General features: G+C 37.6%; 1 protein-coding gene across 6 annotated transcripts in view; it reads right to left on the bottom strand.

Moving 5' to 3' along the window:
* Positions 1-1,563: 1,563 nt before the first annotated feature.
* LOC126273691 (pneumococcal serine-rich repeat protein-like) overlaps positions 1,564-19,872 on the bottom strand; it is a 495,465-nt gene continuing 477,156 nt past the window's right edge. For 4 of the 6 annotated variants that reach the window (XM_049977051.1, XM_049977052.1, XM_049977055.1 and 1 more), the window contains 4 exons: positions 18,151-18,633; positions 15,461-15,535; positions 5,080-5,247; positions 1,564-3,932 (listed from right to left, as the gene is read on the bottom strand). In XM_049977051.1, coding sequence (XP_049833008.1) covers positions 3,891-3,932; positions 5,080-5,247; positions 15,461-15,535; positions 18,151-18,633 — 768 coding nt within the window. In that variant the 3' untranslated portion in view covers positions 1,564-3,890. The remainder of the gene's footprint in view (positions 3,933-5,079; positions 5,248-15,460; positions 15,536-18,150; positions 18,634-19,872) is intronic. The other 2 variants (XM_049977053.1, XM_049977056.1) reach the window with 1 other exon arrangement.

Raw genomic sequence — 19,872 nt, 5'->3', positions numbered from 1 at the left:
GAGAGGGAACACCTAAAATTTTGTATTCTTGACATACTCTGGACACTGAATTTCAGAATACTTAATTCCCTAACGATTTCCAAATTGGAATCTCCCCTGCATCCACCTCCAGCTGCCATTCCACGTTCAAAGTCTGTTAATTTCCGCTTGCATCCATAATCATGTCGGAAACCTTTTCACGTCAATCACTCAAGCAAAAGTGACAGCTCCGCCCACGCTGTGCCATTTTATACTATGTGTATGTGATACTACCTCCCTCCTTATACGTGCGTATCATATCACTACCTCATGACTTTCGTCACCCGGAGGTACATCAGCTATAATCCAGTACTGTACAGCATTCTATGTGAGCATGACAAGTAACCAACTGTCCACTCACAGGAATGCCAAACTGTAGGAAACCACAATCTTGACCATCCAGTTGGCAAGCCTGCTGCACACTGTAACACTAAAGTCATCAATAGTTGCTACACGAGTCATTTGGTAATGCCATCAATAGTTGCTACACGAGTCATTTGGTAATGCCATCAATAGTTGCTACACGAGTCATTTGGTAATGCCATCAATAGTTGCTACACGAGTCATTTGGTAATGCCATCAATAGTTGCTACACGAGTCATTTGGTAATGCCATCAATAGTTGCTACACGAGTCATTTGGTAATGCCATCAATAGTTGCTACACGAGTCATTTGGTAATGCCATCAATAGTTGCTACACGAGTCATTTGGTAATGCCATCAATAGTTGCTACACGAGTCATTTGGTAATGCCATCAATAGTTGCTACACGAGTCATTTGGTAATGCCATCAATAGTTGCTACACGAGTCATTTGGTAATGCCATCAATAGTTGCTACACGAGTCATTTGGTAATGCCATCAATAGTTGCTACACGAGTGATTTGGTTATTCCCTTCCACCACAAGTTTCTCTGAAATACTCAGGTGGGGATTTTCTCTCTAGCATATCCTGTGCTCCACACACACACGCACACGCACACACGCACACGCGCTAAAAAAGGCCTCTCACTACCCTCCTAACCGCTCCATGCGTCTTATGTCCTTCTCCATCCCAGACAACTGCTTTCAAGAATTAATATTCAATTATCAGTCTCTGGCTTTCCTTCTTAGCTGCACTAAGTAAATCAAGACTTTTTACTCACACTTTAATTATATTTTGATAATTGATGATATTTCATAAAATGTTCGCAACAAAATGCTGATCGAATAAATGTTCCTTCACAGGCATACTAATTACTCATCCCATTTTCCTTTGACTACAATTGATATTTGTATTTCATTAACACTCAAGAAAAAACTACTGCCTGAAGATATTTTCCAAAAGGAAGAAAAGCAACAAGGGGAGGGATAACTATGATAAAGAATTTATTGTGCAACATACCCTCCGTGATGCTTTCATAAAGCCAGAAACACCACTAAGACAGCATTGAGTGTAAACAGCTGACTACGTTGTTAAGTAATCTCTTCTTCCCTTCCAAAAAAAGGAAAAAAACTACTGCTATAATTTTGATATCCAGGTAAAAGTACGAAATAAAGAAGAAACCATAAAGTTAAAAAAAACTAATTTAATAACACAGAAAGTTGCAGTACATATTCAAGAGATTAAGTCATTTAATGCTTCCGTACCAATACAAGAAAGAGAAACACTTCCATGGCAGTTGTATCATTCAATCTAGTCCAGCAAAAAATCAACCGTTCAGTAACAATTCTAATATCACAGCACAGTTTCTTACTTTACACAAAATGACTATGCTTCTTCTGATCATTTGTTGTTTCTTGCTATAACTTACTTACTCTATTACAATGTGTAATGGTAACAAAATAACTCTGCTTCTACACAGATCACACTGTCAGCAAATACTTCAAGCAAAACTTGCAGTGGGCACTTCATGCCTGTGTTTCAATAAGCCACGCACACTAACTAAAATTACGAACATTTACATCTTACATCCAAGTCTCATAAAATGCAGACACTTTCCTCTGAAAATGTATGATGGTAGTGTGCAAATAGCACATTTTTAAAAAAAAATAATGTACAAGGTACTCTTTAGGTAGCCAACTCAAAAATATTTTGGGTCAATTCTGTATTATAAATGTCACTGCATGATTTTTATGTACTCCACAACCATTCAGCTCTTTGGAATTGAATACTTACAGTGTTACATGATATTAGAAGTGAATAACTAATGGTGACAGGGTTATGTATATTAGCAAGCCTCTGTCCCTACTCTGTTTTGTTGACAAATGGATAGTTTAGTATCACACTTGATCGCATGCAGACAAAAAAATAGTTTTCGCGCTCTGACTAGACGGTTTTTGGAATGGTTAGGATTAATTTGAAAGTAAGATGGTGAACATATGAAGGTAAATTAGTGTTATTTCTTGGAATTTAAATTAAAACTTTAAACACAGCAAGCTGCACAACTGAATTAAATGAGGCAGTCTCACACAAGAAAATTAAATGAAGGTCACATTGTGCATCACACTGACCTTTGCTGCAAAAGTAAACTTTTATTAGTTTATTGCTTTTTGCTTTGTGTAGTAGTGTTAAGAAAGTTTAAACCTACTGACAATAATCTGGGCAGCATCCCCCGTTATGCCAAAAAGTCATTTAGGGGCTTTACACAACAAAAGACAAATAGTGAAACTTTTAATGGGAGGGAAAAAATCACTTATCTTTACCTTGAAGATGAGTACTAGTCAGACAAATTCATGAATTTTAGCACTTGTTCCATCAATAATACAGATATATCAATTGTGGTTAAGTAAATAAGAAAAAACAATGAAAACATCAAGAATATCTCACAATTCTTTTTCCTGAAGAAAGGAAATTTGATTCTGGACTTGGGATTTCAAAAACCTCCCTAAAAGAATATCACCCATTCTTCAGAAGCAGAATCAGTGACAACATAAAATTAACACACAATGGTGTTCACACTTGTTTCCCCAGTAAAGAATACATTACAGACAACACACATAACTCTGCTGCCAGATACAACCATCTCGTCTGCTTGGCTGAACAGCAGCACATTTTACTTATTTGTAACATTTTCCTTATAAGCTATTACTAACAATTTGCTGTTTACTGTAACATAACATTGCCTTCCACAAGTATTTAGCATGAGCAAAATACTAGACACAACATTTATTAACAGACAAATATTAATCCATGAAAGCCCACAAACCCCTCAAGGAGAATGAAAGGTACAAATAAATATGACTACTGAGCACGTGTTCATAACAATTGTCATCTGCGACTCTTGTTTGCAAAACAATTAACTTCCAAAATAAAGTGCTCAATGCAAGTTTTGTTAAGATACTGAATGGAGCCACTAAACAATACAATAAAATGATATTTGGTATCTTAAAACTGGGGTAAACTGACAGCATACTGTTTAAAAAATATGAATAACATGAGAATGAAGAGTAATTCCTACTGAATTTTTATAAATAAATTACTTAGAATAAAACAAGAGAAACAGCACACATTTGAACTTTGGATCAGAAAGGTACAAGGATAACATAGTATCAGTTGGCACTTATGTTTAGAAAAGACTTACACGCACACTATCTCAGCAGTACTCTTCTCGCAGTTCCATACAACAAACTTGGACAAAAACATCACCAATATCATCATCCTGCAACCAACTGGTAGATACAATAAACACTTCCAGTACAATATGCCTGAATTAGCAGTTCCACATATACGTCAATGTTCAGAGCACAATCTTCACAAACAGACCCTTCAAAATATGGTCTTCAATAAATACACTTTACTTCATTCACCAAATGCATTTATTCAAAGCTGTTCCACAAGAAGCTGTATTACACAAGTCCTGGAATGATGACAGAAAATTATAAGTTATTCTCTTTTAGCCAGAGCAGACTTCAGAATGTTCATCCCATGCTGCAACCTGTAACAAACACACAAAAAATGTTTATATATAACTGCATTTTATTATACAAATACTATCAGTATTACAAATTACATGTACAACTACATTTTTTCCTTGAACCCTCAAACTAACAAGAAAACAGGTGAAGAGTGGAGAGGGATGTGGATGAAGAGAGAAGGTGAAGTTTTATGTGCACGTAATTTGCTGTACAATGAAAAGTATTCTGAAGAAAGTAGTTTCATACTAAAAGGATTCATTGTATGGAGTGTAGCCATGTGTGGAAGTGAAACAAGGGCGATAAATAGTTTGGACAAGAAGAGAATAGAAGCTTTCGAAATGTGGTGCTACAGAAGAATGCTGAAGATTAGATGGGTCGATCACATAACTAATGAAGTATTGAATAGGAGTGGGGAGAAGTTTGTGGCACAACTTGACTAGAAGAAAGGATTGGTTGGTAGGACATGTTCTGAGGCATCAAGGGATCACCAGTTTAGTACTGGAGGGCAGGGTAGAGGTTAAAAATCATAGAGGGAGACCAAGAGATTAATACATTAAGCAGATTCAGAAGGATGTTGGTTGCAGTAGGTACTGGGAGATGATTAAGCTTGCACAAGATAGAGTAGCATGGAGAGCTGCATCAAACCAGTCTCAGGACTGAAGACCACAACAACAATCAAAGCTGCAGTATTTTTATGAAGAAATATATCAGCATAACAGCATATGTTGCTGCATCATAAATGTAACTTTTCACAACAACCAAAACTGAAAGATATAGGATGACATTATGACTGTTTCTTCTGGTGGTGTGTCATTTGACTGCTCACATAGTGTGTCAGGTGGTGATGCAGACACATCATTTCCAAAGTCTTCTGACAATTATCTATTTAAGACTAGGGAGTTTAAGGATCAAGAAAATGTCTACAGATCATACATTTCGTATAATCAACATCACAGTGTAAGTTGAGAAGGATAATAAAGAGAATTAGTTTCAAATATAGAACACAGTCTTTGCACCTAGACAGCAAAAAATCTGCATCTTTCACGTTACAGACCTGCAAGTCATGTTTTTGGAGGAAATCTACCAGACTACAAGGCAAACTTAAACAAATCGGCAAGAAATCCCATTTGTAAATAAAAGTTATTTGCTGAAAAAGACTGAACATACCTGGCAGTCACGACTGCAATACCACTGATTACCACAGCCAGCACACACAAACTGAGCTGCCATCTGGTGGCAGCCTTGGCATTCTGGTACATCATCTACGCTTTCTGCTTCTCCTTCACCTTCATCTATGACAAGGCGGTCCCTGTCTGTGCTGTCATCTAACTCCTCCTGTAAAAAGAAAATTAAATTTATTTTAATAATCTCTGTGGTTATACTAGTTTTGAGCAATGCTTGCAACTACTTACATACTTTTCTTACAAATACACAATACTCAGTTACAACATGCTTCATAAAACCAATTAGCTGCTTTGTTTTTGATTCAAGAGTAGTCTCCCCCCCCCTCCTCCACCAAACTAACATGGCCCTGGAAGGCTACTGCTTTTTTGATACAACCTCTCTTCCTTGAAATTCTCTACACTGCCTGCAACTTTAACTTCAATATAAATTTTCTAGACTTTCCATTAAGCATTTTCTTCTTTTTTCAGCATTTATGTATCATATATTTCAATGCAATATCAGGCTTTCCCACACGTTCCCTTCTCCCAAGTTTATGGAAAAAGAAATATGACTCGTGCCTGTCAAAAGCTGTTCACCCCTTACATTTTCCAAATCACTTAAGGTACAGTAATTCTGTTTTTCTCCAGTTCATTAGGAAATCTTCTTTTTCCATATTTCTTCAGTTGCTTCTCTTATTATATTTACTTCGTTGACCACAGCAACTATTCTCTTCAATAAATGAATTTCTACTCCTTGTTTGCAACCAAACCTGTTTCACCTAATTATGTTGAATATCTTTAGTCATCTCGAAAGGAATTTAAGAGAGAATCACAGCTGACGTAACATTTGTCTCTTGAATTTCATTATAGACCATTGCAGATGGATAACATAATTAGGCAAAATGTTTCTTCAAATGTGTTAACAACAATTCGCTTCCAAAATAAATTCAATAGTCACTCTTATACATTGAAATATATTTATTTCTACTGCTTGTCTCTAAGAAACTAATTCAACCACATTTCACTCTGCAAAATCTGACGTGCAACAAGTAATTTCAGATGCATTCACAACACTTGTAAATTAGAATTTGTCTATTTTGAACATCAAACCAATCACCACTTTATGCAGAGATTCAGACTGCTATAAAAATGTCAAGGTCAGCTACAATGAGAGACTTCAGCTCGAGACACCTAGGAGGGAGAGGGAGGGAGGGAGGGAGAGAGAGAGAGAGAGAGAGAGAGAGAGAGAGAGAGAGAGAGAGAGAGAGATTACAAATTCAATATAGTCACCAGAAGTTTAATTTGAAACTGTTGTTAATCAAAATTTGCTACACATGATTGGAAGACTACATCCATTGGAACATAAAACATGTGGCATCTAAGAATGATCAATTCGTTGTAACAAAAGAACTAGTCTTATTTCTGCCAATGTCTGTCAAGAAATACCAGCAGAATCAACTACAAGACAACTGCAAAAAATTTGTTACAAACACCCCCATAACATTACTTACACTGCCTGACAAAAGTAGTGAAGCACCCAGGAGAAACAGTCAGACGGCAGTATAACTTCATACGCTTCTCTCTGACAGGCAGAACAGCTTAGTGTTGTCATCTAGCCTCATACTGTATTTAGTGACACGAACAGTATCAGATGTTGACTGACCACTGTGAAGGACATAGTGATGCCGTGTAGTTGTGCGATGCAATGGTAACAGCAATGACGTTTGAAATGAGCCTCACAGTTTGAAATAGGCCTCAGAGTGGGTCTTTATTTGGCAGGCTAGACGAATCCTGCAATATCCAGATTTGTGGTGCATTCGGATGTGACAGTAGCCCGGTGTTGGGCTGCATGTACGGGCAGCCAACTCTTAGCCAAGGTTCCTGTTGACCATGTCTGACCACCACAAGGGAGGATCACTACATCGTGCATCATGCACATCGTAACTCTTTCACATCTGCATTCGCCAACCAAGAACAAGTAATGTAGTCAACTCACCATTGATCCGAGACTGTCAGCAGCAAGACTATGGAATTACTGTCCCATGTGTAGGCTGCCATTAAGACAACACAAATGGCTGCATTTGGAGTGGTGCCGTACGTGGAAAGCATGGACTGCTGATGAATGGTGTCACATTGTGTTCAACAATGAATCACTGTTCTGCACTATTCTGCATGACCAATGTTCGAAAGTATGGTTATGACCTGGGGAGGTGTCTCATTCTTCCAGTGTTTTGGAGAGGCGCGACACTGTTACTCCTTGTGTCATGATGTGTGGAGCCATTAGGTGATACCGGTATTAATTCAGGGAATTCTGACACACAGCACTGCCACACAAAGATCCTGCATTCTTATGTGTTACCCCATGTGTGACTATACTGTGGTGCCATTTTTCAATATAACAATGCTCGTCTACAGGCAGCACCTGTATCTATGAAGTGTATGCTTGACATTGAGGTTGTTCCTTGTCAACAATAGGTACAGATCTGTCACTGACAGAATGTGTGAAACCAGTTTCGCCCCAGTGCCAGTGTCAGGATATTGAGTGCCAGTTACAACAGATATGGACCAGCTTCCCTCAGGATATGATACAACAGCTTTATGAAACACTTCCCAACCGCCTCAATGAATACAAACAGGCCAGTGATGAAGCACCATCATACTGATAAGCAGTCTCATACTGTTAAGTTCTGTGCAAATTAGACTCAATTTTGTAGTCACTGAAATAACATCATATACCCTCTCAAAACTGTGAGGCCTCATTTCTTCCTCCTCTTCTGGGTGCCTTACTTTTCGTATGTACTCAGGTCTTCAAAATACCCATTGTGTACTGCAATGCATATAGGACTTTTGGATAGAAAGAAAACTTCATTTGATAACAATGAACAACAACATAATATTTTAATCCATCTTAGGTCATTGGGTCTAGGCCATTAACTTCTACCTTGAGAGATTATGCCAGGTAAAAACAGGTCTAGCTGTGAACATGTAGGCAAACTTACAATGGCAACATGTCCAACCGAGCAAGCAGGAAACAGCTGAATCTGTACTTTTCAAGTCCGTGAGTGAGGTGTCAACTGTGCTACTACCTCTACATATTTCAAGTGGTACTTCCTCTAGGGGAACTAGTAGCACTTTGGTAAGAACCTGACCAAATTTGTTACTCATTAATTTTTCTTTAATTAAATAAGGATCAGTTAATAATCTGCAGTAATTCTACACCAAAGGATCACACTCAGCTGCCTGAGCCCAATACTGCACACATCTTATATTCTGCTTTCCTTTTTTTAATGTCACTTGACTGTTAATATAGGAAACTCCGAACAAAGAACCTATTATCGCGATAATGCATCAGAACCCAGTGACAGAATTTCTTGTGTCTTCTTTCACTCCATGATACAGATGGAAGCCACTGCACACCCTATGTAAACACTAATGGCTTTGTTCATTTCAGACACACACAATTTCCATGGAGCTTAACTGTGGATTATAAGTAACATCTCTTTCCCCATCTCTGTTTATTGCAGGTTTGTCTCTTATCCTCTTCACAGCATGCCTGTGCCTCTCCAGTGAATGTTTCACTCACTGAATCCTCTTTGCTGTTGGGCACCATCTTTCAAGACACCTTTGTGTTTACAACTCAACTGTTTTCTTTGTATTCCATGTGCATTCTTTGTGAACAAGTGTAATATTTAATAACCCTGGTTTATAAAACATGATTTCCATTGTAAACATCATTTCACACACATGGAATAAACATTTTTTGTGGTATGTTATCATGAACTTCTGCACAAGAGATACTGATGTTCCAATCTTAAGTTCTGAATATAGTGAATTCTGCTAAACTACTTATTAGATTTCAGAGAATGGAACACCACTGAAATCATCTCCAAATCTACAATACCAGCAGAAGAAATTATTACAGATGCAAGTGAAATAGTGAAGTTGGTGTCAGTACCTACACTGATGAGACAGGAGACTGTATGCTATTTAGTGCAGAAGTTCTTATAGATCATCTGGGTAAAAAGATGATTAGGATATCTTAAATGGTTCTTGAAATATATGAGGTTAACAACTTAGCTGAACACCCTTCATGTGAATTATATTTCAGAAGAAGGCCTTTGGGCCAAAAGGACAAATGTATAGCAGTCTTTTTTTGTTGTGTCTGCCTGTGACACTCTGTCTCCTCTATATGGCAAGTGGCAATCTATCCTTCTGTGGCAATCTATCCTTCTCATAATACTGTCATTATCCCATCCAAGATTTTCTACCACCGATTTAGAAATGGAATCAAGAATCAGATGTGGCAACCTTAACCGAAAAATATTGTTACTCACTGTATGTCAGGAAACAAAAATATGGTGAACAAGTAGAAAAGAGTAAAATAATTTCAACGTCTGCAAAGGTATACAGGTAGAGGAAGTACAGTCAATAAATTGCAGAAATTGCAGTGATTACTTGTGCAAATAAAGATGTGTCATTACTATGAATGTACTGTATAAGGAATGCTAACTGTATTTCCTTGCCATGTCTCTGGTATATAAAGTCAAAAATTATGTGCTTTTCAGTAGGCCACTTGGGGGCTCTATTACAGCTGCTGCCATTGCTTTTTCAACATTGCTGGATTGTGCAGTTCCAGTTGCCCATCTCCTCATCCTGTAGACAGATGCTACTACTGTTAGTCACTATTACCTTAAGCAATAGCATGACTCAGTGGGATTACACATATGGCTGCAGATTGCCGTTGGTAGCTTAGCTGATGCCTGGAGCCATCTCACTATCTCAGTAACCTTGTTCCACCCATGCCCTCACAGCAGTGTCCATGAGGGCTGCGCTCTCTGTAGTGCAGTCCAGACAGGGCATGCTCACTGTGCATGCCCTGCTGCAGGCAGCCTGTGGTGCCATTCTGTCATCCCATAAACAGCCAAGATCAAAATGTGTAATAACTTTAACTGGGACAGCACTACAACCTTAGTGGTGCAAGTAAATGTGCTCTTGATGCCAAAAAGCAACAGAGAGAAATAGACTGAGTCATCCACCATCTAACAAAATCAGCATCACTACTGATGTCCTTCAGTCGTCAACATCAATATACTCTCTGGTAGCATACATTATTCTGTGACAATGATCTAGCCATGACGTAATTCGGCCAACTAAATAATGTACATAATGTACCTAATGAAATCTCCCAACAGTGACAACAGAGCTTGAGACTGAATACAAATATGTGTTGGCGCAGCCTAAATTCAAATCTCACACGGCAAGAACTCTGTGAAACATTTATTCAAGAATGTTAACGTTAAAAAAAAACCTAGCATGTTATTCCACTTTAAACCAAGTTTTAAACTTTTTGACTTATTCACTGAAAGATGAAGAAAACCTTAAGGAATAGAACAGTGTAAGGGTATCTCCCAGTGTACAGCAGAGGGGTACATTATGTAACACTGTCACTTCCTCTCTTTCCTGTTCCAGTCATGAAAGGTTTGTGGGAAGAACAATTTTGTTAAATCTCCACAGCAGGAAGAAATACAGTGGTTAACTCTTCTAGGGATCTATGCACTCAGTTTCAACAATAACCAACACCATGATGTAGAAGCCTCTCCACAGCACTTGCCAATGGAGTTAGTTGGGGATCTCTGTGGTCCTTTCACACATACTAAATGAATCATAAAAGCACTGCTCTTCTTTGGATCTTCTCTATTTGCTCTATCAATCCTATAAGGCACAAATACCAGACTGAAGAGCAATATTCTAGTACTGGTCCAAAGAAGATTTTATAAGCAATTTCCTTTGTTGGTGGACTATAGTTTCAGAGTATTCTTCAAATGAATAGCACTCTAGCATTTGCCTTACCTGCGATCAGTTTTATGTAGTCATTCCACTTTAAATTACTCCATAGGCATACGCCTGGACATTTTATAAGTGCAACTGCTTCCACAGATTGTTGATTCCACTGATTGTTGAGCACCCATTTAATCATACCATAATGATTGCTTCTGCCTATTTATGTGCAGTAGGTAATATTTTTTATTTATTTATTTTTTTCCAAAAAGAATCAACCGCCAATCCCTGCACCAAGCGCAATGATCTACAAGTCTACCTGCATTTCACAACAATATTGTAGAGTTGCGACTTTTCTGTATACAACAACATTACACACAGAAAGCCTCATGAAACATTAACCTTGGAGGCATTCATACATGTTGTGAAAAGTAATGGTACTAGAATGCTCCCTTGGGTTGATATTTCCTCTATGTTGAGGATGACATGCTGCATTCTGTTTGCTAAAAACTCTTCAAACCAATCGCAAGGTGGAGTGATATTCTGTACACACTTATTTTGTTCATTAGGTGGCAGTGCAGAACCAATTTGAACATCTTTCAGAAATCAAGAAATGTGGTGCCAACCTGGGCACAAGTAACCACTGCTTTCTGGGTCTCTTGGATGAAAAGAGTGAGCTGGGTTTCATAGGCTTGTTTTTGGAATCCATTTTGATTGCTACAGATGAGACTTTCAGTCTTCAGAAATGTCATAATACACTGGCATGAACCATGTTCAGAATTCTATAACAGACCTATGTCAGAGATAAATGCTCACATTTTTGTGACACTTTTCAATGACCCTTCTTGAAAACTTAAACGACCTGGACTTTTTTCCAATCACTAGGAATGCTTCCCTTCTCCACTGACCTATGGTATACTGCTGCTAGACGAAGAGTAAGTTATTTTGCATACTGTGTGTGCAACTCTACTGGTGTCCTGTTAGGTCCAGTAATGGGTAGAGCATGTAGATGGTTTTGCCAATCTCTTTCCTCTCTAGCATATAGTCTTTTTAAGAGAGTTTCCCATCTATAATCACTCCACAATATTTTTTTTGTTTTGAGCCTATTCAATTTCATGATTGAGTAGTGTCAGTTTGGTGTTCAGTATAGGTCTCGGTAGTATAAAGAGGTTGGCTTTTCTTTGGTGGCATTTACTTTGATTTTGTTTTCTGCTAACCATGGTTCTGTGATGTCAACTTCCTCCTGTAGATGTTTTAAAGTTTTATCAAGGCACACATTAGATGCGAGTAAAATGGTATCATCAGCAAACTGTGCTAGTCAAGTGTGGGGCAATAATGGAACATTGTTTAGATAGAGAATAGAATGTAAGATAATAAGGAACCATTCCTTATAGGCGGTATATGGTTTCTGACAATTTGCACAAAGAATCTTCTGTCTGGCAGGTAGCTGTCCAGTGGTTTGATGTAACAGTTTGGATAGTCCGTCAAGGCATGCAGTTTGACACTGACTTTATCCTGCCATACTTTGTCAAATGCTCTTGCTACATCAAGAAAGATGGTGTGGCCACATAGTGAATACATAACACATGATACGATTGCACAAAGTCATGAAAGTTGTAATTCAACTGATAATATTTCTTTAAATGCAAATTCTTCTGTTCATATGACATTGTTATCTATTAATGGTAGTCAAATCCTTGGCAACAGTTCTCTATCTCATACTTTAAATGATATGGAAGGTAGGCTGATGAGGCAATGATTACTTGGATCTCTGCTCAATTCTGGAATTTCATGATTTTTCACGTTCTTCATACAATCAAGAAGTAGGTGTTCAGGAAGCAGCTATTAAACATTCTTGTGCAATAGGACCATCAGTTTTTGTTGCAGATGTTTCAACTATTCATTTGTTACAGAATCAGATCCCTGTGCTGAGTCTGTGCTTGACTTCCCATGGAGTTCCTACTCTGTATAAGGTACTAGCAAACAACTTAGATGAGGAGAAATAAAAGCCATAAGAAATGGTAATTATTAACTTTGGATTAACAACCTTCGTTCAACCGTTTCCCAACAAGCTGTTAGTGGAGTACAGCAGCAACCAGACAGAAGTTGGTCATTAGCCATTTCCTGTCCCTCCTTTTACATCTTTATCTTGGAAAACTTGTGGAAGCTAGGATTAAGCTGTACTTTTAAAATTTTGTAAACCAGCCACGTTCAAGTTGTTGTTGTTCACTGAGCTGGGTAGTTGATGCTCTTCCATCACAACTCACATAATTGTCTCGATGATGACAGCGAGAAGACTGCCACCTAATGAATAAAGGATAATTTCAGTCTAATGAAAGTTTAAAGTCATTTTTAAGTAACATCTTGGGCTGCTAATAAACACAACTTTATTGAACACTACTAACGAATCTTTTCAGTCACCATCAGGACAGTTCTGTGTCATCTGCAGCACTGGTTAGTAAGCCTTTTTAAGAGGGTGATAAATATTTAGACCACTGGGATCATCATCATCATCATCATCATCATCATGTAGTCTGTTCTCCAAAATGAAAACTATAAATGAATGATTCATTTTTCACAATGATCTCATAGAAATTCTACAAAAATACGTAAGGGTGAGATGAAGTTTAGCAGTGGAGTATAAACAGTTATTTCAGTACTTTTACTCAACACTATATCTGTAACTTTAACAAGTACGTTTCTCTGTTGCCTGAATGGCATTTTTTGGCACAGTTTCTAAGCACTTCACGAAGTTCTTCAAATAAGTAAAACTGTAACCAACACAACTTTATGTTGAGAATCTGTATGAGAAGAAAGTTGTCAAGTCAGTAACAGGTATTCGGATTGTGTCATGTTTAACAGCTGGAGTCTTTTCATTCAGACTCCTTTCAGGATTTGGTTAAACTGTGCTTTGTGACAAGCCTGTGTACTTGTCTCCAGTTAATTACTGTTACATTTATGCTACCAATATGCAGAACAGTGCTGGTGTGAGGACATTTTTCAGTGTGTGTTACACCAACAGGCATTACAGTGAAATCCAAGGTCTGTTCGGGTGCCTTACAGGGACAAAAAGTAGTAAATTCTGAAATAATGAGTTAAACTCAGTAAACAGCAAGAGCCAGGCATGTATGTGTGAACCTCTGACATCTTTTGAGCTAAGAGAATACAGTATTAACAGGAGTCCAGATTCCGTTGCTGTTATGTTTCACACCATGTTCTGCAAGAAGATACTGTGCACTGCCACACTAAACTGCTAACAATGAGAGTAATAGATTTATCACTACTGACAGGCTTGCGTTGGTCCATATAGAACACTGAATGAATTAAACATGTGACTGAACATAAACACCAGGCTCATAAAATTTACAGGTTATATTCATTCAAAACTCATCAATTCTGTTGAAAGTATGGGCTACAAGCTAAGAGGGTAGGTTATGAGCCAGTCTTCAAAAACTAAGATAGTAAGAGCTGTGTCCATGATGTTCAAAGTTCAGCATTCAAAACCCCATCCAACACAGTTTTAGTGTCATGAAGTTTCAGAGCAACAAAAATCCTCTTATGGAGTGAAAGATACGCCCTATTTATAATACTAGAGTTCCCACACATTTCTGGCAGCCCTGGACATCGACAGTAGTTTCCTGTAATATTAGCTGAAGTTTAAGAAGAATACTTGATGAATAAAACTGTTTTGCTTTTCAAGTGCTATTGTTAAGAAAGACTCAAAGATAAACGTGCATTTTTATTGGAAAATAACTGAATTATTGTCATCATTTTCCATATCTCTCCAGGCTCCCTCTTACAATGTTTTTGACTGGAAACCTTCCAGCCATTATCAAATGGTGTAAATAATAGTCTTATGTTTGAGATCATGGCTATTTATTCCTCGAGAGGCCAAAAACAACTGACTCTCAGATACGTTGCGAAGTTGGTATATGCATCACACACAATGTAAATGGCGTAACAATACTAGTCTGAACCTTTCTTCAGTAACACTTACCCTGAAGCCAGCCATGCTTCCTGAAACTTTTTCATATGTATTACAAGAAAGTTATTAATTGTGGATTCCTGCAACATTAATCCAATACCCAGTAGCAAGTAGTAATTTTAGCCTGTACAAAATAGTTTATCTACAGTTTACACAGTTGCTCCCCTGCTTACATATTGTCAATAATTCCAGTCTATGTGTATATATCCTCAATTCAAGGCCTACCACACAAAGAAATGATTTGAATCCATCAAAGGACTGTTACAAAATACTTCAAGAGTTGTAGACATTTTGTATAAAACAGCTCATGGTTTACTACTTTCGCTCTGTCACCCACTCTTCCTCATATTTAGCATTCTCTGCAAATTTTTCCAATAAAAAAATTACCTAATTTAAAAAAATAGTTAGCAGTTATCTGAAAATTGCCAAAACTGTCCAGTTTCTACTGCCTGGAACACAAAGTAGATCTGATACTATGAGTTTTGATAGTATATAAACTGCAGTTACTAGCTTGGTATCACATACTGGCAATCATTGTCAGGCTGCACATGCAGTTTCTCTTTATGATACAGAAAGACAAGCAGATTTTTCTTAATAAAGGAAAGAAAAAGTAAATACTTACATAGACAACAACTTCTTCTTTAGCTTTGGTTGCCGAGTTGGCAGAGACAGGGGTTATAGTAATCTCGTTGCGTGTCTGTAAATGCAAATTGTTTGCTATAGCTGTCAATGAAATTTATTTCTAAATGATATTAAAGGTAATCAATGACAAATTAAATGTTATGAATTCTGTGTGTCATGTTACTTCATACAAGTAGCGTGCAGCATGTAACAGGCATGCAGAAGAATTTAAATGTCAATAATATATCTTACGGTTCTAAATGAAAATAGGATGGGACACTACCATTTGCATTACACAGTAGAGAAAGATTATTAAAAAATTGAGAGCAACTACAAGATTTCCATTATCTGCATTCCAATAGCTTACCAACTTTGTCTACAATTACAGCAATTTTCCACACTACAAGCTGCATACAGCTAGACAGAGTTAGAAGATGAAAAGAAGAAAAAAAAAAGGGACAGAACCATACATACAATGCATCCTCTCAAATGCAAATGTTCATAGAAACCACTTTTTATATTTTCATCAGAAATAACTATTCACAATACAGGTTACCCTGAAGTGGAAAAGGACAGTGATTTTTTTCAAAAAGTACCTCTGCAAAAAATGCAGTATTGGTGCTATCATCGGAGAAACTGCTATCAAAGAAACCTTGTACTCGAAACTCACTCTCTTCCGTATGGACAATAAACATATTAGAAGCACTTATAAGAAGAATATCGCTGCTTACTCTGATATGTGAGACTTTGTTCTTTTTTAAACTGTTATTCATATATATGATAGCTAAGCCCCGCCCCCCCCCCCCCCATATAGAATTTTTAGAGAAATCTGAAAATATTGAACAGAAAAGATTTTTCCATGGAATGCCACACAGTACTGACTTTAGTGTACTGGATACCATAAACGGATCACCTTATTCTCACAAATAAAAGCTCGCTAACAAACGTTGCATGTAATAAGCATTTTCAGTAATACTGATACTTATTTCCTCAGCATACACAACTTCATTCACGTGTGTGCTGTTCAGTTGAGAATGTCATACCTGTCACATGTGCCAAGACTCAACTATTGCTCTGTAATTAATGACCGAACTATACACAACTTTTTGTGGAAAGTGCGGAGCAAAATTTCCTATTTCCACTACATTATTTTATACTACTTTTTTTTTAAATAAAATATGAACTCAAAATCAAAATCTTACTACAGCAGACTACTATCTTGATTACTTGTTGCAGAGAAGTGCTACTTTTTTACTGCTGCAGGTCTTTATTTAATTTAACTTCAAGTTATCATTCCACTCTGACTGACTGACTGACTGACTGACTGACTGACTGACTGTATTCACTAATCTTCTAGTGAATACAGATATGTTCACTTGCGAACTAAGCATGTTATTCATGGTAAATCTACATTTCTGATACAATGGTACTGTAACATTTACTTCACCTTTTCTCAGATTGAAAAAAGAAGAATGTGTTGAAACTCCACTTTCATTTTATATTAATTTCTCATTAGTTTAATAACTGTTTTTTAACCCTAACAATGGTGTATGGCATTTACTTTAGCAATATTTTTGTTATAACAAGTTGTGTGTTTTCAGTTGATTTGAAAATTGTGTTAGTGCAAAGAAAAACAACTGTTAAAAGCTATAAATATACATTAACATCCAATAGTATGCTCAGACACTAGCTACATGGCATTTGGTGTGAGACGATGTTAATGCTCTGATAATCAGCTGAATCAATAAAATCAGCCTCGTCATTGTTATCACCCATGTACTTGTTTTTAATTTTCAATGGCTTGACTTGTCATTACTTGTATAAAAATTGTTGCCACATTCACACATCATTTTTTATTGGTTCATTTCAGGATGTATGGTAGGTAGTAAGTTTCCCTACTAACAACCTAACAACATGCACTGTGAAGATTAACGATGCCCACATACCTATGCTGGCTAGTTAGCCTTGCAAACTAATTACAAGAATTATTGTAATTTTTCTTAAAAAATAAATAAAAAGAAGAAAGTGGAAAGGAAACAATGTTGTCATAACACAATGTATGGCAGCAAGATGTTTGAACACCATAGCAACTAATACTATAACAATTAAACAAAGTATGTTTCTTATCCTAATGTCATTTCATTTGCAAAAAATCTCAGGATAGTTCACTTCAATCTCTGTCTCCCAACAATTTCGAACACATTTTTTATTTTTTTTTATGGAGAAGAAAATAGTCTCATTATTTCAGCCCAATCTGTAGATGTTTTCTTTCTATCTCAGGTTTTCTCAGCGTGGTTAATTAATGGCATACTTCTAGATACCCAGCAGAGTAGTTTCCAAATCAGCTGAACACACAGAAGTATAACATTGACGTAGGTTTTTTGTTACTTTTTTTCTTTTTACAGTGGGCATTTCTCATTCATACACATTTATCAAAGCAAATGATGTGTGACTTGAGTGACAATAAGGAATCCTATGGATATCATCACACAACTCCACACTTGAGGGTACCAAACTGAGAGAACAGCAATAAAGAATATCACTGATCCTGTCAAACCACTTTACTACAATTTGGTCCACATACGTCTGAACCAAATGCCATCTGCTCGTTTTTGTTTCAGTCAGTAGCGTTCACAACCAACACTGCTTTTGGACGTAAGGACAGACAGTAAGAAACAATTTTCCAAGCACCTTGTTGGTGGAAAGCAAGTCTGCAATGGAGACAGAACTTGCTCCAGCAGTGACAGGGGCAGTGGAAGGCAGACGAGGCCCTGGATGTCTCTCAGGAGCTGTCAGAAGACGCGCCAGTGTGGGCGAGAAGGCGGTGGGTGTTCCCGTAGAGGACGAGGCGCGTGCCTGTCCGCTGAGGATGCCGTGCAGCAGGGACGCTGCCTGGCGCGACTGTCCTCGGCCGGGAGACGGAGGTGCCTGAGCGGGTGCGGGGGCAGCAGGAGGTGGGGAAGCTGATGGTGGCGGTGCACTGGGAGCCACTGGATGCAGTGTCACTTCAGGGAAGGGAGCACCTGCACTACTACCCGCTCCCCCACGTGCTGCTGCCCCTACACTTTCAGAATGCTCTTGGCTCAGCCGGGCAAACTGCATCAGCACGTCCTTGAAGCTGATGCCCGGCTGGTCACTGCGACCGGAGTCGGCACTTGAAGGCCTCGATACCTCCTGTGGATGGTGCACAGCTAATTACATTAAGGTGCAGCAGGGCTAGGAAATGTACTGTGCTTTTAAGTAAATTTCTCAGGACTTATTCCTTCAAGCTTAAATCATCAATCAGAAACTAGTGAATCTGTTTCCTAACTTTAAGAAACTTATTCTACTGTGTCAAGACAAAATGTCGTAGATCAAAACAAGATCTCATGCCCCTGAAAAAAATTTTAAAGAAAAATCTCTAGTCCCTAGAGAGATGACGATATTTTGAACTCTGGCCCTCTTTGCACTTCTTTCAGGGAGTTAAATTTTTGATAAAAAGCTATTTCAGTGGAACTGAGAAGTTCTTGTCTTCTCAGAGTAGAATCTGATAGTCCCTCAAGAGGAAAGGTTTCTACCGGAGATTTAATCAGGTGAACCAAATATAGCAAGAACATTTTAACTGCCCTCATTCCTACCCATTTTACTGTGAACTGACCTCAAAATGAAGCAGAATTTGTATGGCTGGAGAGGTATGAAAATAGCTACCAGAAATCTGCATCTCATCAAGGTCTATAATCATATTTTTCCTTTTTCCTTCCTTTCCTTATATAAAAATACCAACCACAAAATGAGTTTCTTACTGTAACTACAGCAAATCGTGAAACAGAATGCTCAAAATCTGTTGACAGATAATTGCAATATTTGATTTCAAGTACCTAAGATCTAAGTAACTCCGGAGAAAGTATTACTTTATTGTTTCAAAACAAATCACGTTTCTTGACCCCTCATTGGATTGTGGGCCTTTTCAAAGACATACATTTCTTCCTGACGATCTGTCCACTACAAATATTACTCTATCTGGTCTGCAGTACAAAGTCCCTGCATATCCACTTGCAATTGTTCTTAATTCAAGTTCATCTGATTATTTTTATACTCACCTTTAAAAAAGAAACAACTTAGTAATTTTATCGCAACCCTGTACCAGTATCTTCACTTTAAATTATGTAATATTTGAATTACACATTATGATTCAAAAATCAATGCTGATAATCATCAGAGGAATGTTGAACATTGTTTTCATGTATTTAGTAGCCTATCACCTATAACCACCATTTGTGTCTGCTGCTTCCAAGTCTCATCTCTTGACTGTCACCTCTCTCCCAGAAACGAAATGATGGAGCAATGTAAAATATCTGATTACTTGTATTTATCACTGATTTTGATTACCAAATGTAAATTTGGTGACAAATTTGCTCTTATCCACTTAGGATC

This window comes from Schistocerca gregaria, chromosome 1 (assembly GCF_023897955.1).
Source record: "Schistocerca gregaria isolate iqSchGreg1 chromosome 1, iqSchGreg1.2, whole genome shotgun sequence".
NCBI lineage: Eukaryota > Metazoa > Arthropoda > Insecta > Orthoptera > Acrididae > Schistocerca > Schistocerca gregaria.
The sequence above is the reverse complement of the archived record's forward strand: the minus strand, read 5'-3'. Positions and strand labels throughout refer to the sequence as shown.